Raw genomic sequence first — 24,692 nt, forward strand, 5'->3', positions numbered from 1 at the left:
GACCTTCCATAGAGCAGAGGCCTTGGACAGAGTGGGAGTTTTGTGTGTTTTTTGTTTTTTTTTAAGAAACCAAGAGCCACCCTAGCCAATTTGGCTCAGTGGATAAGCGTTGGTCAGCAGGCCGACGGGTCCTGGGTTCAATTCCAGGCAGAGCACATACCTCAGTTGCAGGCTCCTCCCTGGCCCAGGCCCTGATGAGACAACCGATCGATGTGTTTCTCTCTGTCTTTCCCTCTCTCTTCCACTCTCTCTATAAATCAATGGAAAGATATCCTTGGATGAGGATTAACAATAAAAAAGAAACCAAGAGCCTTTATTTATATGAGCAACCTAAGTAATAGAAAAAAAAATAATAGACAATACAATCCCAGATATAAAATAAATTTAAATGCAGAAAAATATTTAACTTATCAATTGAATGTTTCTAAATAGAAAAGTTTTGGCTTCTTCCATTAGGCACTTGTATGCATTTTTGAGAACATTCTGTTTTGAAAATTTCCTGTGGGCATTTTTCTCTGTGGTTCTCCAGGTTTCTGAAGAAATATGTTCATGTTATTTTGTTTACAAATCATGATTATATTTTAGTCAACCATGGTTTATCTTTAGAGAATAACTAGTTTATTGCATTGGCTATATTCTTTCCTCTAGGCTGGGTAATCATTAGGTAACTAAATTGCAGAATATGTACTTAAAAAATGTAATTGGATTTTAATTGACTCTTTTTGTAGATGTTGTTTGTGTATCTGCTGCTGCTTCTCCGTTCATCACAAGGGATGAAATTTGATTTTAGGGAATAGTATATGGAGGCTTGATCTGGAGTGTGCATGTATAGTTAGTGTATGTGGAGGGCTAATTTCAGCTCATAGAGAATGAGGCTCCGTATGCTTAACAGATGCTCTTCTCTTGTTCTCTAGGGTTCCGCTATGGGAGTGATATCATTCCTTTCTCTAAAGTGGATGAGGAACAAATGAAATACAAATCAGAGGGGAAGTGTTTCTCTGTTTTGGGATTTTGTAGATCTTCTCAGGTACAGGACTTAGTTTACTAATTATAAACAAAATAAGTGACTTTTTTCTTGTTATTATTTGAGATGGTGTGATTTTGATTGGTCCTTTTATTTATAATACGTTTATTTAACTTAGTTTTTCTAAAATGTAGTCTGGGAGTTAGTGCCACTATCTTTGATTTTTTTTAAATATATTTTTATCGATTTCAGAGAGGAAGGGAAATGGAGAGGGAGATAGACATCAATGATGAGAGAATCATTAATCAGCTGCCTTGTGCATGCCCCCAGTGGGGGGATGGAGCTTGCAACCCAGGCATGTGCTCCCTGAGCGGAATTGAACCCGAGACCTTTTAGTCTGCAGGCTGATACTCTATCCACTGAGCCAAACTGGCCAGGACACTATTTTTGATTTTTGAAGAAAAAATCAAGATGGAGAAAAGTCAGAAGAGTAGATGTTATTGAAAGTCACTTTTTAGCTTTGCTGTCAGTCATAGTTCATAGTAGCCTTAAAGAAACAGTATCTAGTTCTTTGCTATTATATTGCCTTTTCGAAGCTGTTATGTATAATGGAGTGTTTATAGGAATGAAGATCTAGCTGGGTTTTGAATGCCAATAGACCTCTTAGAATATCATTGATTTATGCCAGTCACCGTTCATCTCAATGCCCAGCAAAGAGGTCCAAGATGTGAAATTTGTTCATGTCATATGCTTTTTAGATACCAATGCAGAGATAGCACAAAATAGACACAGTGGGAAATGCAGTAATTCACTGAAGGCCCTGAGATACCATATACTGCCCTATAAAGGGTTATTAAAGGTCCCTGGATATCTTAGATAAAATTATTTGTGAGGTGAATGAAAATTAATCAGTATAAAATGTATCTTTTCAGGCTCTGTAGGGATGAAGATATATTTTTTTTTATTCTAGATGAACTCAATTGAGAATTATAATAAAAATAAATACTACCCAGTATATTGGGTTTGAACTTCTTCATATTGCTTAAGCATAAGTCCCTGTGTAATTCAATGTTAGAATAATTCATTGAAGTTGGGTGAATCTTTTTCATGATATGTGCCAGTTGTTAGATACATTTTTAAGACTCATAAGCTGAAAATTGAGAAGATTTACTTAAAGTTGATGAGATTTTAATGGTAAGAATACTTTTTGAGATATGAGAATCTCTAATAATTTTCTAACAAATTATACTAAATATGCTTTATATACCTCCCAAAGTGAACTCACTTTGGGAGGTATGGAAACTTAAAATTAGTGGTTATTTATGTCAGTGCTTATGAGTCTTTTCAGTGAAACAGAACCTTTAGTCAGACCTGTTTGTACAAACTGGCCCATTGGAAAGTGGTCTTCCTAATTCCAGACAGGTAGAAAAGACCTATTCAAAACATCTGCAACCCTACCGTTTGGCTCAGTGGATAGAGCGTCGGCCTGCGGACTGAAGGGTTTAATTCCAGTCAAGGGCACATGCCGGCTGGATTCCCCAATGGAGGGTGTGCAGGAGGCAGCTGATCAATGATTCTCTCTCATCATTAATGTTTCTATCTCTCTCTCCCTCTCCCTTCCTTTGTGAAATCAATAAAAATATATTAAAAACAACAACAAAATAAGACCAAAAAAAACCCTGCAAGTGTAATTCAGAACTCAAAAAATTGAAATCATCTATGCCTGGCTGGGACTGGGGGAGCCTGTTTAGTGAATGGCAAACCAAGGAAGAATGAGCTGAACAAAAAGTACATTTTTCCTTTTTTAAAAACGTTTTATTGAATTTATTGGGGTGACATTGATTAATAAAATTATGTAGGTTTCAGGTATACAATTCTATAATACATAATCTGTGTATTGTATTATCAAGTCGAGTCTCCTTCCATCACCATTTATCCTCCCTGTACCCTCTTTTACCTCCCCTCGTTCCTCTTTCCTGCTGGTAATCACTGTACTGTTTTGTCTGTGTCTATGAGTTGTTTTCGTTTTTCTTAATCCTGTCACCTTTTTAAAAGATTTTTATTAACTTTTAAGTCATGAATTATTTTTCTAAATTGACTTTTTGTTTTTAAGCTCTAAACTATTTTTATCTTAAGTATAATCTCAGACAGGTACTATGAAGATAATATAATAGTTATCATTTATCGAGTGATTATAATACTCCTGTCATTATACTAAGCATTTTATGTAAATTCCCATTTCATTCTTTTATGAGCCTCTTAGGTAGGTGCTATGATATGTATTTTATACATTAGGAAATTGAGCTTCAGAGCTGTTAAAAAACTGGTCCAAGGTCACCTAGCTAGAAGGTGGTAGAGGTGGGTTTTGAATCAGGTCTCTGATTCCAAAGCTTATGCCATTGATCAGTTGTAATCTGCCCACCAGATGGATAGCCTCATTTTTGAATAGTCTAAGTTTTACATACCTGCTTTTGTGTATTATCTTAACAAATGTATACACATCATCTTGTCACCTAAGAAAGTATAAGCATGTACCTTGTAACAGATGAGTAATTATCATTAAATTGATAAAATCTCATAGTTTTCAAATTCCCTTACAGTGAGGGAAACTAACATTTCTGGATTGAACTGATAGTTTTCATTCTATAAAATAGGATTTTTGGTTTGGGTTATTTTTTTCTTTTTTTGAAATGTGAATTACTTTTCTTTTTAAAATTTTCAAGAGTCCTTTCAATTTGTCTTTCTCCAAGTTGTCAGTGTTCTGGATATGTAATTACAGACGGATAAGAATTTAGCCAGAACTTCCCCTAAATGTCTGGCTGTCTTTTGAAAAGTCATTTAGGTGCCTTGGGAAGAGATTTCATTAGCTCTTCTTTAATCAATCAAGAACTATTACAAATTCTAATAGGAGGACAAATCTATATAAATGTAGCAAACTAAAAATATAGGATTATTCCCATATTTCTTCAAATAATGGTTCTCAAATGGGTAATAGAAGTGGAGATGGAGGGAATTTGAGTTACATGGGCCTCACACCCATACATTTGAGACTTAGTCTTGAGCTACTATGACAGTGCTCATAATTTCTCAGCTTTAGAGGTGGAAGGGCAAAAGAAACCCTAAACATTTTAGAAGCCTTGCCTTATACAGCATATGGCATGTTCTTATAAATAAGCTTCAGGCACAACGGCCCCTAGATGAAAGAGAAGTTCTTATCTTATTCAATAGGTGCAGGTGGCAACTCTTCAGTGTTCATTTTCTCATATTTGACCCCTTTGATACTGTGATAGATGAGTAACTAAAGGGGGCAAAAGAACACACAGTGTTGGTGTGTGTGTTTTTTTTGCTTCGGTTACCCTTCCTTCAGTGCTGCCCCTCTGTTTAGTTCTTTTGCTCTGGTCTCTTTGCATTTCTTCATTGCTCTTAGGACCACTTAATTTTGCTGATAAAAGACTTCATGATTGATTGTTGCTAATCTTGCTAGTTTCCCCCTTTCCCCTTGCACTGTGATACTGTACTACTTACGAAACAGTTCCCCAAATATTTCTGTGTTTTATGTCACTCTAAACTAAGACACTTTTATCTCTGTCCAGGATATTTGTGGCCAGACTTTTTATCTCAGTTCCGAACACATCCTTTAAATCTTAACTTAGGTGTCACCATTTGCAGAACCCTTCCCTGAGCCCTCATGACCAAACTAGATGCCCTTCTTATGTGCTCTTGTAGCACCAAAATGTAATACTGTATTAGAAGACTACTCTTGTGTCCTCGTAGCACTGTATGTTACTACTGCACTGTGGTTAATTTAATATTTACCTAAGCTCCTCAGGACAACCTATATTCTGTTCATTATTGTGTTTAAAGTGCCCAGAATAATGTTGATGCATATTAGATGCTCATATATTTATTCTGTTGAATCTTAGGTAATATGTTGTTTCTAGTACTTGTCAATGTTTTTCAGTAAGAACATTTTGAATGGAATTTCTTAGCAAACTGTAGCATTATGGTTTTATGTATAACTTATTTTGGATCATAACTGATTCTCTCCTCACTTACTCTTGTAGGTCCACAGGAAATATTTCATGGGAAATCAAGTTCTAAAAGTCTTTGCAGCAAAAGATGATGAGGTGAGTTGACAATGGGTCTTTGAGGTAGTGCCACAGAATTAAATTGTCATTTTAAGTGAATTGTTTGGGACATTTATAGTTTAAAATGACATTAATTATTGTAACGGCAGTGGGGAAATTCATTGTCTTTTAACTCTGAAAATGAAGAAATGACTAATGAATTTGTCATAGTATGAGCACAAGGCCTTAGGAAATAGTCCTACCATCGGACAGCAGGTGAATGTTAAAAACAAAAAACATTTGAACACATGCATTTAGTATGGGGATCTCAGTGTCCCCAGAAAGGTTGGGGCCAGGTGGACATTTTTATTGTTATGGATATTGGACATTTAGTACTGGCTCTAGTGTCCTGGAGATGAGCTTCACTGACTCTCTGGACCACTTGTCATTGAGAAATTTGTCTTTTCCAACCCCCATCTCTTTGCACTCTTTCCCCACCTTCCCAAGAGATTCTGTTTTCAGGCTGGTTTCTGCCTGGCTAACAACCCATGACTCTTGCATCCTACACTCACGTGAACCTGCCCTCTCCGTAAATATTTTCTGTGTGGCTTCCAAGTCAGAACTTATTTCCTTGGAGATGCTGATCTAAACTGGAAGATTAGAATATAGTGTCTTTTTAAGACTACTGAAGCAGGTCTCCAAATATTTGTATTTAAAATTAGTAGATGTAGAAGGCTTGTTTGGGGGGAGGGGGAGGGGGAGGGTGTAAGAGATCTAGTCCTCTTAATCCTCTCTTTCTCCTCATTTCTGAAGGGTAGCTGGTTATAAATCTAGTGAACGGGTATTATTCCGTTATTCCATCAGAACAGTTGACGTTAGGAGAAAACACTCAGTACTGCACAGGTTCACTAGAGCACAATAGGCTCTAATACGTGAATCCTCCAATTTAAAAATCCAAGTTCCTGGGTTTCTCCTAAATCAGATCCTGTTGGTAATCACGCAGTTTTGGGATATATTGTCAACACATCTTAACTGTGTTGTTAACTTCTGCTGAATATAAGTCTGGGTTTTAGAAGAGTGTTAAAGCTGAATATACAGACTTTTGATTCATCAACTCATGAGACTGGATAAAATAATCCCCAAGTAGAGCTTTAGAGTAAGAGAAGGAGAGAAAGGTCAAGAGCAGAGTGTCAAGTTAGTTGGAGGAGGAGAAGAACCAAGGGAGGAGTGGCTCACAATCTATACAAATAAAGAGGTAATATGCAAATTAGCCAGGACACTGTAACACCTCACTCCGGGACCATTAGCATATTACCTCTTTATTAGCGCCTATCATCAGGAGGCTGCCTGCGTCTCAGGCGTTGCTCCAGAGATGGGAGATGGGGCAGAAGTGGGGAGGCAGGAGTGGAGAAGCAGGGAGGCAGGAGAAGGTGGGACCAGCCGGAGGCAACTTGAGGGTGGGCGGTGCTGTGCAAATTCGTGCACTGGGCTCCTAGTGTATAATAATCAAGAGAGAGTGTTATTCTGAAGCCAAAGGAGAAAGTTCAGGGAAAGGGGATGGTCAGATGCTACTGAGAGGTCAAGTAGAATGAGAGCCAAGAGCTTAGCAATTAGGAGATCATGGCTGACTTCAGAAGATAATTTCAATAAGGCAGGTCAGTAGATGGATTAGATTGAAGAACAAATCTTGTGCTAAGCAGTGTCAACAACAAGATGATTATTTCATGGAATTTAGAGGTGAAAGGAAAGAAAGATACATGTAGTAATTTATGGTGAAAGGGGGACAAAGAAAGATTTTGTTTTAGGAAGGCCGAGACTTGAGTTTATGTAGCGGGTGAGGGTATGAATTCAGATAAGGAAGATTGAAGTGATAAGAGAGAGGATTTAGATGATGAAGTAAAGTTCCAGAAGAGGTAAAGTAAATGTGATCAAATGCAAATGTGTAGAGTGTGGCCTTGAAGTGGGTGAAGGTGCACTTTAAAAAAAGTCTGAGCTCTAGCTGGTGTTTCTCAGTGGATAGAGTGTCAGCCTGCGGACCGAAGAGTCCTGGGTTTGATTCCAGTCAAGGACATGTACCTCAGTTGCAGGCTCCTCCTTCTCTCTTCCACTCTTTCTAAAAATCAATGGAAAAATATCCTCGGGTGAGGATTAAAAATAAATAAATTTTTAAAAATCTGAAACAGGAAGACAGTAGAACACAGTCTTAGGAGTATGTGGTTCCATTGTGAAAACTCTCCCGTGTTGGATAGGTGTTAATGCTGCATCTTTCTTACTAGGCAGCAGCGGTGGCCCTTTCCTCCCTGATCCACGCTTTGGATGAATTGGCCATGGTGGCCATAGTTCGCTATGCTTACGACAGAAGAGCTAATCCTCAGGTTGGCGTGGCTTTTCCTCATATCAAAGACACCTATGAGGTAAAACCCACAGGGCTCTTTATTCATGGTTTTTCCCCCCTTCAGTTTCTTTATTCTAAAGGTGCTTCTCAACTGTTAATGTGTGTGGGAATCACTTGGGGCAGCTTGTAAAAATGAATTCTGATTCTGTATTCTGGGGTGGTGCCTGGGATTCTATATTTCTCACAAACTCCTAAGTAACGTCGATGTTGCTGGCCTGTGAACCACATGTTCAGTTGCAATGGAAGAACATATGTTAATACGAGTATGTTAAGGACCTTCTTATCAAATCACTAAAGGTTAACCATGACCTCCTGTTTACCCAATCCAGTGACCTTCTCTTGGTTATCATCCTTTTTGACAATCTCAGAACCTAATAGGAATAGATTACCTCTATTTTTTTTTTTTTACAACAGACTTTATTTACAAAGATTGAGGATGTGATTTTCTTGTGATCTTTGTGAAAGTCAGTTTGGTCAGCGATGTCCTATTTAAAATACGGGCCTACATTTCTTACATTTCCTATTTCTCAAAGAACTGACTGTGGCAGAACTGAAAAAGGGACAGCAAATGACTTGACTTATACATCAGCCTTCCCTCAACCTGACTCTTCTCATTTATTGTATTGGGCATACATTTTCCAGATATTCTTCGGTAGACTTTGTTTGAAGCTTGTATTTCATGTTTAATATTCTCTGTACTCTTTGCAGCTGTGTATAGCTAATAACAGTAATCAAAACACTGTACTTTCCATGCACCGGCATTGGGCCTTCTGATTTTCGAAATATTTTTGTTGTGCCACTTTCACAGCATTTGGGACCAGTTTTATATTTTTTTATTAATTGGATTGTTTTTGCTTTTACCTCCTTTCTTTCTCATTAGTGTTTGGTGTATGTGCAGCTGCCTTTCATGGAAGACTTGCGGCAATACATGTTTTCATCATTGAAAAATAATAAGAAATACACTCCCACGGGTGAGTTTATTTCCACTTTGCTCCCTAATTGGCTCTAAACACAAACTGTTCTTGGGAAATCACCTGTCTGCAGTCATTGGCTGGGGCCAAGGTTTCACAGGATGGAATTAGTTGGGTCCATGTCGCATCGTACACAGTAATGAAGGTGGTTCATCATGTGTTTTTCCAGTAATAAGGATACGTTTGCCCTGAACTCTCCAAACACTCTCTAGGTTCCCCCTTCTGACTTAGGATTTATATCTAGGAAGCAGCTTGCTAGAAATGGATGTGCATTCTTTGGTTGTGAGCAGGTTTGCCTTCTACGGGAGCTGACATATAGAATCACACCTGGGACTTTAGTGTCCTACATAAAATAGAACTTTAACTTGAAGAGTGATAGTGCTGGAGTTTACCTTTTCTCTTTGCCCTTTCTTTGTAGTTTCACGGTAGCAGTTTAAGTCACACTGTTCTCATTTCTAGGAGTTCCTTCGAGCTTGGCGTGGAAAGGCCTTTCTTAAGCATCTGGCTACAAATGTCAGGGGCTGCACAGAATGAGTCTCACAGATGCAGATCCTGTCTTCCAGAGAGCTCACAGTTTAAGACAGTTGTAACAAAATATAGTAGTGGGCCAGATGTAGAGAACATACCACAAAGAACACAAAATGACATGTAGATGTTTTAGTTTACAAGTTTTTCTCTAGGATTAGGGAATAGTAGGTGACTCTCAAAGCTGGTTTCTCTGTGTGTGTTTTGGTTCGCCCGATTGGGAGAAGTGTGCAGTAGAAAAGCCAAGAAACAAATGGGCTTCTGGGGCTTGTGTCTTTCCCATCTTCTAGAAATGAGTCCTTCTGCATCATGGGGGAGCCAGGCGTGGACTTCAACATGCAGAAGCTGCCCATGTGTTAGAGTAGCCTATCCCTACCTCTTAATAACCCCAAACTTTAAATGAGCAGAACATTTAAAAAAGAGAACTTTGTTGAGAAATTATGGACATACACCATTTACCCAGGACCTAAAACATTAAATATCTCTCGACCTGTTGACTTATTTTCTGTGAGTTGACATTTTTGTTTGCATTTTCTCCATTGGAAAAATGTATTATTAAAACTGTTTGGCATATTTCCCAAGTAGACATTTATGTAGGGGTGTGCAGTGCTAGAATGATCTGGCCTGATAACGTCCTGATAGCTTGTAATGGCAAATGAAAAATCACTGCATGTTCATACACAGGTACCACCTACTATGTTGTTTACGTAGTCAGCTGACCATGGTGATGGCTGTGCCAGTGCCTGAAGCCTCCCCTAGAAAGTCCAAAAATGGGATAGGAAGATTTTATGATAAATAGCTGCACGCTCTCTCCTTCTGTAGTAGCTGTTCAAAAGGGAAATTTGTAGCAGTAACGGACAGAAGTATAATGGATGTTTTAGGAACCACTTACTCTTTTCTACCTTTTGCCTAGTGACTCGATGATCCAAAACTAGCACCTCAACTTTTAGGAACTGAACTGCTGTATGAATCAGCAGCATGAAAGTGACACATGGTAGTTTAAGTAGAAGCATTTTTGATAGAGTTGCCTTTCATCCACATTGCCTTGGGGCATGTCATTGTTGTTGACTAGGTCGATTTTTATTGAGGAGCACTTTCTTTTAGGTTTTAGAAGAGTCGTAAAGAAAAGGAAGTCATGTTTTTGCTCTTAAGGATCTTTAGCGTTTGCATAAGACATGAACACAAGTGTGCATATATGCGGAGTGTGCTTAGTGCCATGAGTTTTGTGAGAGGAAAGGGCTCCTTCTGACTTGGGGGGCTTGTGAAGGAATCTGCTCACTCCGATCCAATGTTGTCTTCCTGTTAAGCTGTGATATAAGTTATATTAAATCCTTATAAAGTTAATGCTCTTTTTCTTTTTAAAAAATTGTATTGATTTTTAGAGAGAAAGAGAGAGTAATAGCCATGTGAGAGGGAAACACCAGTTGGCTGCCTCCCACATGCCGTCTACTGGAGATTGAGCCCACAACCTGGGCATGTGCTGGGAATTGAGCCAGCAACCTTTTAACGCACAGGACTATGCCCACCCAACTGAGCCACACTGGCCAGGGCTTTTTAAATGTTTTTCTCCTTTAATTACTAATTTCTTTTTAATATTAATTCATTGAATTCTGAATATTTTAAATTGCCATATACAGGTTGCGTTTTGTGTGGCTGTGGTCTGGTTTGTGTGGCATTCCTCTGGAACAAAGTCTTTTGCTTTTTTTAATTTTTTAAAATATGTTTTTATTGATTTTAGAGAAAGGCAGGGAGAGGGAGAAGCATCAATGAGAGAGAAACTTTAATCAGCTGCCTCCTGCACACTCCCTGCTGGGGATGGAGCCCCAAAACTGGGCATGTGCCCTGACAGCAGTCTCTTGGTACATGTGATAATGTCCAGCCAACTAAGCCACACTGGCCAGGGCTAAACTCTCCTGCTTTTGATATGATTTCCATTGTCAAAAGTTCACTGAATGGTAGAACTGGGAAGGACCTAAGAGACCAGTTACTCTAAATAACTCATTTTTACATATAAGAAAACCAAGGTAAATGATTTGCATAACTAGAGACTATATTTGGCAGAGCCAGGGCTGTGTAACCTGCCAGGATTGCTATGAATAGCTATGAGTGGAAAGCATTTGTTTTAGTGGAAAATAATAGAATTAGTCTATTTTTCTTTCTGCTTTTTTGTTTATCCTTGTTTTAGAGGCACAGTTAAGTGCTGTCGATGCTCTGATAGACTCCATGAGCTTGGTCAAGAAAGATGAAGAGGGAGACACCATTGAAGATTTATTTCCAACCACCAAAATCCCAAATCCTCAATTTCAGAGATTATTTCAGGTGAGAAAGAAAAGATGAACCTATCATACTTTTTTTAAATGAAAGAGAACTGAGTGAAAAATTAGAGTAATTGACCAGTCACTAACAAATGTTTTTAATCCCCTCAGTTGCTCTATATGTTTAATGGAAGAAAGCCACCTTCTTTCTACTAAAAGAGAAAAATACTCTGAGCTTTTGGAAAGAAAGAAGTCAAGTTAGGGTGCTTTTAATTTCTTTCTGGAGAAAGGCTGTTGTTTTTTCAGGAAGGCTTAATAAAAAGCCGATTTTCCTTTTATGTGTTTTCCAGGCTTTTCTTCTTTTTTAAATATCCAAATAGTAGAGTTTTAATGAAGTTTAATGAATAATCACTATTAGGGAAGAAGTGTTCCAGTGCCACATTTGTCAAAAATTTCATAATTAAAGGTATCATGAAGGTCAGATAAAGAGGTTATAGTAGGAAACTATTAAAGAGTAACTAAAATACAGGGAAATATGAAATATGGATTTCTGAATCTTGGGCCAAAGGAATTGGAAGGTGGAGATCGGATTAAGGGAACGGGAAGTTGAAAACAAAGCTGACTTATGCTGAGGAAGGGGAGGCATAGGCCAGGGTCGAAGGGAAGGAGTATTCTAGTCCTGGATTAACTCAGTGACAGCAGGACATAGGCTTTTCTGAACCCCCAAACTAAAAATGATCCCATGCAGCTTTTTCAGGCAAACTCTTCCTCACATAGCAGTGGAGGACCTATTTCTGAGGGGGTGGGGGCTGTGGATAGAGAGACCCTCAACTCCCTCTTAACTCACTTCTTAAAGTCTCCTTAACTAGCTCAGGTCCCTATTAGGGCCCATTGTAATTTTGAGGGATCTTCTGCACGAGAGAAAGTGCCTGTTTTTTTGAGGTTTTTTTTAATGCTTATAATTCCTTTAAATAATGAGGGAGGGGGAACAACTTTTGTTCTAAAATTAGAAATGTAAAGCTTAACAGTAAGGCCTGACTCAGTGAATGCTTTAGTAGTCTAAGTGTAATCAATATAAATACTTGTATAAAATTCTTCGATGTTTTTGACAACTGGACTTCAAATGGCCTTTGCCATTTACTTGCATTTTAAAATCCTTATACTTTCCCCACAGTGCCTGCTGCACAGAGCTCTGCATCCTCAGGAGCCTCTGCCCCCAGTTCAGCAGCATGTTCTAAACATGCTGGATCCCCCCACGGAGGTAACAGCTAACTGTGAGATTCCTCTCTCCAAAATAAAGACCCTATTCCCTCTGACTGAAGCCATCAAGAAAAAGGACCAACTGACTGCTCAGGACGTTTTCCAAGACAAGTAAGTAATGCTATGGTTGCATTTCACATTGGACAACATAAGATTGGTGGTAGTCATAGACTGGGGCTCCAGGACTGACGGTTGGATGTGGGAGGAAGAAACTTTTGGTTATTTGATCCTGGCCTTGAAAATACTGGTTTCTCTCATCTGTGCATTGTAGGTCTGTTTTATTCTTGCTATTCACCTGGAATGGAGAGCTACCTTCAGGGCTGTTGGCTTTTTAATCAGCATCAAATTCTTGAGATATATATATATATATATATATATATATATATATATATATATATATATATATATGCTAAACAATTTTGATTATCTAATACTAAATTTTACCATTTTCTAAAGTAGGGTGCTGAGGATGAGAGGAGAGGGGGGAAGGTCATAAGGTTTTTTGTTTGGGAGGTTAGGTATCAGGAGAATGTCAATGAGATTTTTGGAGGAAAAGTGAGAAGGGGAATGAAAAAACCTGGCCCTGTGTTAATGATGTACTTGGTTATATCATCAGTGAGGTGTTTGCATTGTAAGAATGGCAAAATGCTTTTCATATAATTCTCAAATCAAATCACGCTTTCAGGAAGCTATTGAGTTTTTTCTTCCCTCAGCAAATTCTTTTCAGAATCTGTATCAATTTCTATTCAAAACAAAATAAAAACCATAAGAAATTGTTTTTTATTATCCAGAATCATTTGGGTGTATAGATTGATTTTTTACCAGTTTTAGGTTTCGTTATTGGTGACTTTTCCTCCCAAATCAAAATGATCTGTTTATTTATTTAGATTGGATTCTGAGATCTAGGCTTAAGCCACATTTTTTTTTTCTTCCTTCCCACAGCTGTATCTTTATTGACAAGTAAAGCTTATTTGTAAATACAGTACTGAATAATTTCCAAAAACCTTGACAGAGTTTTGTAAATTGCTAATTTAATGAATCATCTTCCAAGTTGAATAGAAAGCTTTATGCTTTCTGTGGCTTTTTAGAGATTAATACCCCCGGCTGTGTTAGAATTGAAAAAAAAAAATAATCATGGGATTGATAGATTCTATCACATGCTTTCCTGATACGTTCTGGAGAGTTTTTTGGTTCACTTTAGCCTGTAGCTTTCTTCTACATAGAAAGGCTGTCACTGGAAGTTTACTTTCTCCCTGCTAGCCTCATCTGCCTGTATCCCTCAGATCAGTGCTTTAGAACAGTTACTACAATTTGAAGTCCTTTTCTTCCCATGGCAGCCTTGCTCTGGCCTCACTGCGGTCATTAGCTATTCTCTGTCTGTGTTAAGGCTCCAGTTCCTGATCCTGATTACCTTCTGCTGTTGTGGGAAGGAAAGGGGTCATTTCCCCTTCTCCCCTTGATTAAAATGTATACTGGTATTAGCTGACTTTAAGAACAACCCAGAGGTTGTTCTGTGATTTGGTCCCCGCTGTGATGACACCTTCAGCTCTAATCCTACCCCTCACTCCTTCTGGAAGCCTGAGTGTCTCCTGGGGCCTGAGAATTATCTCGCTCACACATACCCACTCACACTCCCATTCTCTACCGTTCTTCAGAAATCTTTGTTTTTAAGAACTACAGAAATGGTGCATTTAACAAATATTTATTGAGTACTTTCTATATTTAATAAGAAGGATTCAGCCCCTTCTGCAAGGTTCTTGCAACCCTTAATTTTTATGGTAAGGTACCCATCAGCTTTGGAGGTGGTTTCCCCAAAGAGAAGAAAATTGCTAACAACCAGTTATACTTTTGTGTATATTCAGTATCTCTGTATCCACGGCACATATTTCCTGTGTAGGGGCAAGGGACAAAGACTGGGGAGTGAGCAAATGTCTGTTCAGGAAGTGTCAGAGGCCAACACAGAGAGCCCTGGACTGGGAATCACGAGTCTTCATTCTAGCTTTGAACTCTATGTGATTTTGGTTAAATAATTTTATCTTTATGAGAGTTTTTCCATCTTAAAACAGCATCCTCTCAACAGAGATTGTAACACTATCTCTTAAATTAATATTTAATTTAATAAGCACTTTGAACTATTTAGAAGGGAAGGCAGTAGTCAAAACCCAAAACAATAATAGTATCATGCTGTCCCAAGTTAATCCTTTCACCTGTTTCCTGAGATGTTATCTCCTGTCTCATCTGGTACCTTAGTCCAATCCTAATATCTTCCCTCTTTCTGTAGTTTCAGCTTCTCCCTTTGTACCAGCTCCTTTCCCTCTACACATTAACACTATATTTCTTTCCTCTGTAACAAAATAAAATAAATCTCTCGCTTCCCCCTCAAGTTACTACCTATCATTTTCTTTCCTTCCATAAGCCAGGCTAATTGGACAATAGTCTAACTGATTCTTTACTTGGCACTCATTGTCTCAGCTTTCTGCCCCCACTGCTTTCCTGAAACTGTTCTTCCAAAAGACACCAACTGCTTACATGTACTTTAGCTTGGCAGCCCTCTCTTTCTTCACCTCTTTGCAGCACTTGACATTGTCAGTTATTCTTTGCCTCGGAACTCATACATCTTCCTTAACTTCAGCTTCTCCGGGTGTTTCTGTCTAAATCTTTGACGGCTCCTGCTTCGATTCTTCTGGGGCTGCTTTCTTTCCCCACCAACCTTAAATGTGGATGTTCTGTAGGACTCTTCCTCACCAAGAGCTGACACTTATTGGCCACAGGTATTTGTTGAATGCTTTGCTTGACATGTATTACCTTTTTAGATCCTTTGGGTAATCCTCTGAAGTAGGTTCTTTTATAACCCCCATCTCAAAACTGGGGATACTGTACCTTAGAGAAGACAAGAAACTTGCCCAAGATCACAGCTGACTACATGTTGGTGTGAGGATTTAAATTCAAGCAGTCCAACTCTAGCTGATTTGGCTCAGTGGATAGAGCATCAGCCTGCGGACCAAAGGGTCCCAGGTTCCATTCCAGTCAAGGGCACATGCCCAGGGTAGGGGGCTCGATCTCCAGTAGGGGGCGTGCAGGAGGCAGCCAATCAATGATTCTCTCTCATCATTCATCTTCTACCGGGGATGTGCCCGCAACCCAGGTACATGCCCGTGACCGGAATCGAACCTGGGACCCGTCAGTCCGCAGGCCGACGCTCTATCCACTGAGCTAAACCAGTTTCGGCGCATCATTGATGTTTCTATCTCTCTCACCTTCTCTTTTCCTCTCTGAAATCAATAAAAATATATTTAAAAAATAAATAAAAATAAAATAAATGCAGGCAGTCCAGCTCCAGAGCTTGCACTTTCACCCATTGTGCCACGTTGCCTTCATAATACGTGTTCTAGGGCCTTTGATTATTTCACATGCACGTCTTCAAACACTACTAAGTATCTGTCCATCCTGACATATTTCCAGCCTAGCCACTGTATCTTAAGTGTCTGTCATTACTTCAACTTTAATGTGTCCACAAATGACTTCATAATCTTTTTTCTTCCATGCTCCTTTTAAACCTCATTTCATGCTATTTTTTATTCTCTATTTTAGTTAATGACACCTATTTCCAGGAAGTCATCACTTTTCTACTTTCCATATCTAGTTGGTTTACCAAGATGTATTAGATTTACCTCAAACCCACTCCTTTCACTTTGGGTTAGTATAGTGGCTAATCGCATTGATTTTGGAATCGGATACATTTGGATCAGACCCAAGCATTTCCCTTTAATAGCGGTTAAAGTTGGCAAGTGGTTCTGTGTCAAGTGGCCATAACAGACACCTGCCTTTTAGGAGGCTACATAGGAGAGTGGTTACTAAGAGTTGAGGACTAGTTGTGGACCCTTTACTAATTGTGCTTTAGACAAGGTCAGAAGCTTTTGAACCTTGGTTTGCTCATTTGTAAAAGACAGTAACAATAATTAACACATAGGGTTGTTGTGAAGTTTAACTGAGATACTTTATTTTTTTCTTTATTGATTAAGGTATTACATATGTGTCCTTTTCCCCCCATTGCTTCCCAACCCCCCCCCCCCCCCACTCATGCCCTCACCCCCCCTAGTGTCTGTGTCCATTGGTTAGCTTATGTGCATGCCTACAAGTCTTTTGGTTGATCTCTCCCCCCTTACCCCTCCCCTCCCCTACCTTCCCTCTGAGGTTTGACAGTCTGGTCGATGCTTCTCTGTCTCTGGATCTGTTTTTGTTCATCAGTTTATGTTGTTCATTATATTCTACAAATGAGTGAGATCATGTGATGTTTATCTTTCTCTGACTGGCTTATTTCACTTAGCATAATGCTCTCCAGTTCCATCCATGCTGTTGCAAATGGTAAGAATTCCTTCTTTTTTACCACAGCATCATATTCCATTGTGTAGATGTACCTCTGTTTTTTAATCCACTCATCTGCTGATGGGCACTTAGGCTGTTTCCAAATCTTAGCTATGGTAAATTGTGCTGCTATGAACATAGAGGTGCATATATCCTTTCTGATTGGTGTTTCCAGTTTCTTGGGATATATTCCTAGAAGTGGGATCACTGGGTCAAATGGAAGTTCCATATTTAGCTTTTTGAGGAAACTCCATACTGTTCTTCATAGTGGCTGCCCCAGTCCGCATTCCCACCAGCAGTGCACGAGGGTTCCTTTTTCTCCACATCCTCTCCAGCACTTGTTGTTTGTTGATTTGTTGATGATAGCCTTTCTGACAGGTGTGAGATGGTACCACATTGTTGTTTTGATTTGTATCTCTCGGATGATTAGTGACTTTGAGCATGTTTTCATATGTCTTTTGGCCTTCTGTATGTCCTCTTTCAAAAAGTACCTATTTAGGTTTGTTGCCCATTTTTTTGATTGGGTTGTTTATCTTTCTTTTGTTAAATTGTATGAGTTCCCTGAAAATGTTGGCGATTAAACCCCTTATTGGAGATAACATTGGCAAATATGTTCTGCCATGCAGTGGGCTTCCTTGTTGTTTTGTTGATGGTTCCTTCTGCTCTACAGAAGCTTTTTATTTTGATGTAGTCCCATTTGTTTATTTTCTTTTAGTTTCCATTGCCCTAGGAGCTGTATCGGTGAAGATACTGCTTTGGCATATGTTTTGAGATTTTGCTGCCTGTGGATTCCACTAATATTTTTATGGTTTCCCATCTTATGTTTAAATCCTTTATCCATTTTGAGTTTATTTTTGTGTATGGTGTAAGTTGGTGATCTAGTTTCATTTTTTTTGCATGTATCTGTCCAATATTCCCAACACCATTTATTGAAGAGACTGTCTTGACTCCATTGTATGTTCTTGCCTCCTTTGTCAAATATTAATTGAGCATAGTGGTTTGGGTCGATTTCTGGGTTCTCTGTTCTATTCCATTGGTCTATATGTCTGTTCTTGTGCCAGTACCAGGCAGTTTTGAGAACAGTGGCTTTGTAATATAGCTTGATATCTGGTATTGAGATCCCTCCTACTTTGTCCTTCTTTCTCAAGATTGCTGCAGCTATTCGGGATCTTTTTTTATTCCAGATGAATTTTTGGAGAGCTCCTTTTAGGTCTGTGAAATATGCTGTTGGTATTTTAATAGGGATTGCATTGAATCTATAGATTGCTTTGGGTAGTATGAACATTTTAATGATGTTGATTCTACTAATCCATGAACATGGTATGTTCTTCCATCTGTTTATGTTATCCCCTGTCTCTTTTTTCAGTGTCCTGTAGTTTTCCGAGTACGGGTCTTTTACCTTCTTAGTTAAGTTTATTCCAAGGTATCTTAATTTTTTTGGTGCAGTGGTAAATGGGATTGTTTTTTTATAATCTCTCTTTCTGTAAGTTCACTATTGGTGTATAAAAATTTCTTGGCATTAATTTTGTATTCTGCTTCATTGCTGAATTCATTTATTAAGTCTAATAATTTTTTGATAGAGTCCTTACGGTTTTCTATGTACAACATCATGTCATCTGCTAATAATGACAGTTTTACATCTTCTTTTCCAATTTGGATAACTTTTATTTCTTCTTGTCTAATTGCTATGGCTAACACTTCCAGTACTATGTTGAACAGGAGTGGTGAAAGTGGGCATCCCTGTCTCGTTCCTGTTCTTAAGTGAAATGGCTTACTTTTTGCCCATGGAGTATGATGTTGGCTGTAGGTTTGTCATATAAGGCTTTTATTATGTTGAAGTATGATCTCTCTATTCCCATTTGCTGGGGGTTTTATCAAGAAAGGGTGTTGGATTTTGTCAAATGCTTTTTCTGCATCAATTGATATGACTGTGATTTTTATCTCTCAATTTGTTTATGTGATGTATCACGTTTATTGATTTGTGGATATTGTACCATACTTGCATCCCAGGGATAAATCCTACTTGGTCATGGTGTATGATCTTTCTGATGTAATGCTGGATTCGATTTGCTAGAATTCTGTTGAGGATTTTGGCATCTATGTCCATGAGGGATATTGGCCTGTAATTTTCTTTCATTGTGTTGTCTTTATCTGGATTTGGTATTAGGGTGATGCTGGCTTTATAGAATGATCTTGGAAGTGTTCCTTCCTCTTGAATTTTTTGGAATAGTCTGAGGAGGATAGGTTTTAGTTCTTCTTTGAATGTTTGGTAAAACTCCCCTGTGAGGCCATCTGGCACCAGGCTTTTTTTTGCTGGAAGCTTTTTGATGACTGCTTCAATTTCCTCCATAGTTATAGGCCTATTGAGATTTTTAGATTCTTTCTGATTGAGTTTTGGAAGGTTGTCTTTTTCTAGGAATATGTCCATTTCCTCTAGGTTGTCTAGTTCAGCGGTCGGCAAACTGCAGCTGGCAAGCCACATGCGGCTCTTTGGCCCCTTGAGTGTGGCTCTTCCACAAAAATACCACGTGTGGGCGCACATGTACAGTGCGATTGAAACTTCATGGCCCATGCACAGAAGTCAGTATTTTGTGGAAGAGCCATTCTCAAGGGGCCAAAGAGCCACATGTGGCTCGTGAGCCACAGTTTGATGACCACAGGGCTATTTTGTTGGACTAGAGTTGTTCATAGTATTTTTTAACAATCCTTTGTATTTCTGTGGGGTCTGTTGTTATTTTGCCTCTTTCATTTCTGGTTTTGTTTATTTGGGTCCTCTCTTTGCTTCTTGGTGAGCCAGAAGCTTCCAGAAGATGCTTTGTATGTCTACTGTGATCCTGGCTAGAGGTTCATCAATCTTGTTTATCCTTTCAAAGAACCAGCTCTTGGTGTCATTGATCTTTTGTATTGTTTTTTTGTTTTGTTTTGTTTGGTTTGGTTTGGTTTGGTTTGGTTTCTATGTTATTTATTTCTGCTCTGATCTTTATTATCTCCTTCCTTCTGCTCACTCTAAGCTTTTCTTGTTGCTCTCTTTCTAATTCTTTGAGTTGTAGAGTTAGATGATTTACTACCTTTTTTTTTTTTTTTTTTTTGAGGTAGGCCTGTAGAGCTATAAACTTCCCTCTCAGGACTGCTTTCATTGTGTCCCATAGATTTTAGATTGTTGTGTTTTCATTGTCATTCGTTTCCAGGATGTTTTTAATTTCTTCTTTGATCTCTTTGGTAACCCAATCATTGTTTAATAGCATGCTATTCGGCTTCCAAGTGTTTGAATTTTTTTTATTGTTTTTATTTTAGTTTATTTCTAATATTATGCCATTGTCTGAGAAGATGCTTGATATTATTTCTATCTTCTTGAATTTGTAGAGACTTTACCTGTGACCCAATATGTGGTCTATCTTTGAAAATGTCCTATGTGCACTTGAGAAAAACGTATATTCTGTGGCTTTGGGCTGAAATGTTGTGAAGATGTCAATTAAGTCCTGATACCCTCTCCCCAGAAACATACCCTAACATACTAAGTTTTGCGTATATTTTCAGGGCATTCACACGTTCCTTGATGCCATCCTTCGACCCCGATTAAAAACCTTTGCTTGAATGGCTTTTCATTACCTTCAGCTTAAGATCAAACTGTTATACAAATGAGAAAACTCAGATAGGCAGAAAGAAAAGAAGTATCCTATATTATAAAAAGGTAGTATGCAAATTGACCATCACTTCAACACACAAGATGTCTGCCCCCATATGGACACAAGATGGTTGCTACAAGATGGCCAGCAGGGGAGGGCAGTTAGGGGCGACTAGGCTGGCAGGGGAGGGCAGTTAGGGGCAATCGGGCCGGCAAAGGAGCAGTTGGCATCGATCAGGCTGGCAGGGGAGTGGTTAGGGGCAATCAGGCTGGCAGGCCGGCGAGCAGTTGGGAGCCAGCAGTCCTGGATTGTGAGAGGGATGCCCGACTGCCCTGTGGGATTGGGCCTTAATGGGCAGTTGGACATCCCTCGAGGGGTCCCAGATTGGAGAGGGTGCAGGCTAGGCTGAGGGACACACATCCCCACCCCCCACATGAATTTCATGCATCAGGCCTCTAGTTTATCCATAATCCAGCTACTTAGAGAACCAGTGTATTTCTTCACAGTTGCTGAGTGTATAATTTAGATGTTTTCTGTCCTCATCTCTCACTACTTCCCGGCATGCTCCTCATGCCCCAGTCTAACACAGCGACTTGCTATCCTCTCACAGGGATGTGCTGCTTGCCACAATGCTTTGTTAATTGCCTGTTTATATATTTATCTTTTTTATTTCACTGAACTTCTTAAAGATTTTGATTGCATATTAATTTTTGTATATTTAATATCTAAAGCTCTGCTTAGTTTTAGTGGCTAACACATTGTATTAGGTAAATGTTTGGCTAAATAAATAAATTACAAAATTTATACATATTTGTAAAAGAAAATGAGAAGAGGAGAAAGAACAATGAATTACCTATGGTCCCAACATCCAAATACAGCAGCTCCTAAGATTTGTATGTCTACTGTGATCCTGCATGGATAATTTCTACCTCCCAGGGCTCTGCTCCTTCATAAGTAATTGGGGGATGAGAGTCATTGCCCTTTCCCACTTCAAATAGACAGTCTGAGTTCAATATATGTAGAATTCCTAATAATGCTGTTAAATGATTTAATATTGAGAATATTAATCATATTAAAATTTCACTACTTTCTGCTTATTCCTGGGCCTGCCTTCACCTGCTCAGTTCTGAAGAACTAAAATTTATATCTTCTTATCCTTCTTTCCCAAGAATCTTATGTTGGAAGGTTTAAGAAATTCTCTATGTGATTCAAACTTGTATTCTCACAGAACTTAGCACAGTGCTTTGCATATTTAATGGTTCTTAATGCCATCTTATAAGTTAATTTGTATGTTTGGAAGAGAATAGGTGCATAGTTGTATACTCATGGTACTTTTTATCATAGTGTTTTCCTGAGGAGCAAATCGAAGATCAGAGAGTCTAGTAGCTTACTAGAGTCTAAACTCTAGATATACTGGGATTAATATGAAATCAATATTTTTAAGAAATAAAATTTCAGGGCCAGGGAGTGTTGAAACAGAGACTAAAATCTAGCTCTTTGGTTTCCAAATCTTCAGCAGTACCATGAGCAGTACCAAGTTGTCTGTCGAACTGAGATGACTGCGAGGTTTTTTGAATGGACTCAAATTCTGGGGGAATTTCATGCTGCTTTGGGTTTATGCATTTCCCTCCATTTTTGCCATCAAGGCTTTGTGTGCTCAGCTTCTGTTCTATTTGAAGGAAAGAACTCAGGATGATTGACCCCTTTTAATGATTCCTGGGCCCCATCCTTCTGTCTTCTATCTTTTTCCTTTTTCTTTTTCTTTTTGCTTCTCAAAGGGAAAAAGGCAAGTGGTGAATGGGAAAGATGTCAAGTACTAAAACTTTTAATTCATGTTTTTGTAAGGCTCTGATTACTGTAGTCCTTCATCTAGCTGTAAGAGGAGATTCATTATTGAAACAGCATTGAATAAGCCAGCTCATGCCTTATTATTCTTTGCTTTAATTTTAGGATAACCTCTTCTTCATGCCTCATTGTCTGAAGGTTGGGCTTTTGAACAAAAACACATCGCATTTAGAAATACTAGATCCTAGTAATTTCCCTTCTCATTCAGCCGTTTCTTGACAGCTGCTTTTGCCCTGGATTGATTATTTGTCTGGGAGGAAAATCTTCATATCTCAGTGTTCAGTAGCTTAAGGGAGATTATGGGCAGAGCCTTTGGATTTGATTTGATTTTCCTTTGCAATTAACTTGACCTCTCCTGACTTCTAGACAGGCTGTTAAAGCCAGAATGTTGCTTGAAGCAAGATGTTTGATACACTTCCTTGGAGTCATCTTTCCCTCACGACACAGATGCTATTGGACTCTGTTAGCATACTGTCCAACACAGAATTAGGTTTTTTTAATAGCTTGACTTCTCTAAGAACTAGCTCTTGCATATTTGATCAAGGGTTATCTTGTAAGCTTTGAAGCTGTAAGAGGAAGTTTCTAAAGCTCTCACGTACATGATGAAGAAGACAAGTCTTCTATGTACATGGAAAGCTAATAGCTGTCAGTTCTGAGATGGAAACCAGCAAATAGTATCTGAAGAGCAATGGGTTTCTTACTGAAATGTTCTGTTTCCATGACCCGTGCTTACAGTTGCATCTGGGAGAGGGCTTTTTGATGCACCTGCTGACTGTGACCTCTATGCTGTGAAGCAGCCAGGGCTGCTCAGGTCAGGGTCAGGCCGGAAGTTCTGAGGTTGGGAAAGCGAGCCAGGCTCTTTGTAAAGGAGGACCAAGTGCGGCTGTTAATTTTTGACACTTGAAAAATAAAGTCGTACTTTTCACATCAGTAGTTCTGGGTTTTGTATTGTTTGCTTTGTTTTAAGGGGAAACCCCATTTATTTTTTTTACAGGCATGAGGAGGGACCTAACTCTAAAAAACTGAAGACAGAGGAAGAAGCCCACTTTAGTCTCTCCAGCCTGGCTGAAGGCACGGTCACCAAGGTGAGCAGAACTTTTCCAGCGTGCTCTCCCCATTGCAGGGAGACGGGCTGGGGGAGACTGCATCAGTGTCTGTTAGTCCTTCCAACATATAAGCCACGCAGGCGCACCCCATACTTGTTCCTGGAAGTAATTACTGTCAGTGAATTGCTTATAGAATGGTCTGTATGATACACAGTGCACAGAGCACTATATAATACACAGAGCATGGAACATTGCTGTGGGAGTACTTTTTGTAGAGATTTTTTTGTTGTTGTTGACTTCACTTTGCAGCTTTCTGTTTAGTCAAAATGATAGGGGTTGATGATACAAGTCTTAATCTCCAAGTACATAAAATTTGAGTGTAACTCTTCTTTCTGATATACAACTTCAGAACAGGTTTCACAAGTTTAGGATTTCTCCAAACCAAATATCCTTCGACACCTGAGATCTTTATTTAATGGAAGGTTTTGGGAACTTAAAGATAATTGCCTTATTTGAAGTGTCATTAGTTTGAATCAATGGGTCTTAAAAATTGTCCCTTACTAGCCAAGTGCACTGGGAAGGTCAGTTAGCACTAGGGCATGCCTTTTCCCTTCTTCAAAAAGAAATGCTCTCAGAAAAATTGAATGTCTGAAAAATGATTTGGGTTTTATTTCAATGTTTTATAGTGAAGGAAAAAAATTATGACCTTATTTGCTCGGAAAACTTTTCTGACTGCTTTACCAGAGCAAATTGGAAACTTTAGTATGTTTTGTGCCGAAGTCTACCAGCCATAATAGAGCCCCGTTGTCGTCTTCCTTTGAGCTGAATGATACTTAGGCCCTGTTTAGGTTGGGACCGGAAGATTAAAGGCATAAGTATGATCAGAAAGTGCCATATAGTGTGGCAGAGATTTCCATCTTTGAAACTAGCACTGCAGTAAACCTTGATACACGATCTGCTTGTACTGTTGGGTGACATCTTCAGTTTGGGCACGTTTATATATTCTACCAAAACTTCAATGCCAAAGGGTCAGCAGCAGTCCCCCCCAAAAGGGGAAGTTCAGAGAGTCAAGCATCAGGCTGTTATTTTCACGCCATCTTTGTAGGACAGATATATTTGGAACTGGCCCCACACTGCAGAATCCTCCCTTCCTAATTGGTTGGGTGTCAGGATGCACAGGCAGTTTGCCACATAAAGCCTTCAAGCTGGGCTGGCTAGTTGCTTGGTAGTAACACTTCTGACCCCTCTGGAAAGAAGTCAGCTTGCACAAAGGGAGGTAAGTGAAAGTACAGTCGGCAGCTGTATCTGCTAGCTTTGAACAGAACCCTGGAAATGACTAGGAAGGGCCTTCACTCTGGCTTTGGTTTTATTCT

At 39.0% G+C, this 24,692-nt stretch overlaps 1 protein-coding gene across 2 annotated transcripts in view; it reads left to right on the top strand.

The window, feature by feature from the left end:
* Nucleotides 1-24,692, top strand: part of XRCC5 (X-ray repair cross complementing 5) — a 79,808-nt gene that overhangs the window by 18,339 nt on the left and 36,777 nt on the right. For both annotated transcript variants that reach the window (XM_059703075.1, XM_059703076.1), the window contains exons 9-15: nucleotides 915-1,027; nucleotides 5,029-5,091; nucleotides 7,308-7,445; nucleotides 8,307-8,397; nucleotides 11,108-11,241; nucleotides 12,352-12,548; nucleotides 23,268-23,358. In XM_059703075.1, the coding sequence (XP_059559058.1) occupies nucleotides 915-1,027; nucleotides 5,029-5,091; nucleotides 7,308-7,445; nucleotides 8,307-8,397; nucleotides 11,108-11,241; nucleotides 12,352-12,548; nucleotides 23,268-23,358 (827 nt within the window). The remainder of the gene's footprint in view (nucleotides 1-914; nucleotides 1,028-5,028; nucleotides 5,092-7,307; nucleotides 7,446-8,306; nucleotides 8,398-11,107; nucleotides 11,242-12,351; nucleotides 12,549-23,267; nucleotides 23,359-24,692) is intronic.

The sequence above is a fragment of the Myotis daubentonii genome, chromosome 7, assembly GCF_963259705.1.
Source record: "Myotis daubentonii chromosome 7, mMyoDau2.1, whole genome shotgun sequence".
In the NCBI taxonomy this organism is placed as follows: domain Eukaryota; kingdom Metazoa; phylum Chordata; class Mammalia; order Chiroptera; family Vespertilionidae; genus Myotis; species Myotis daubentonii.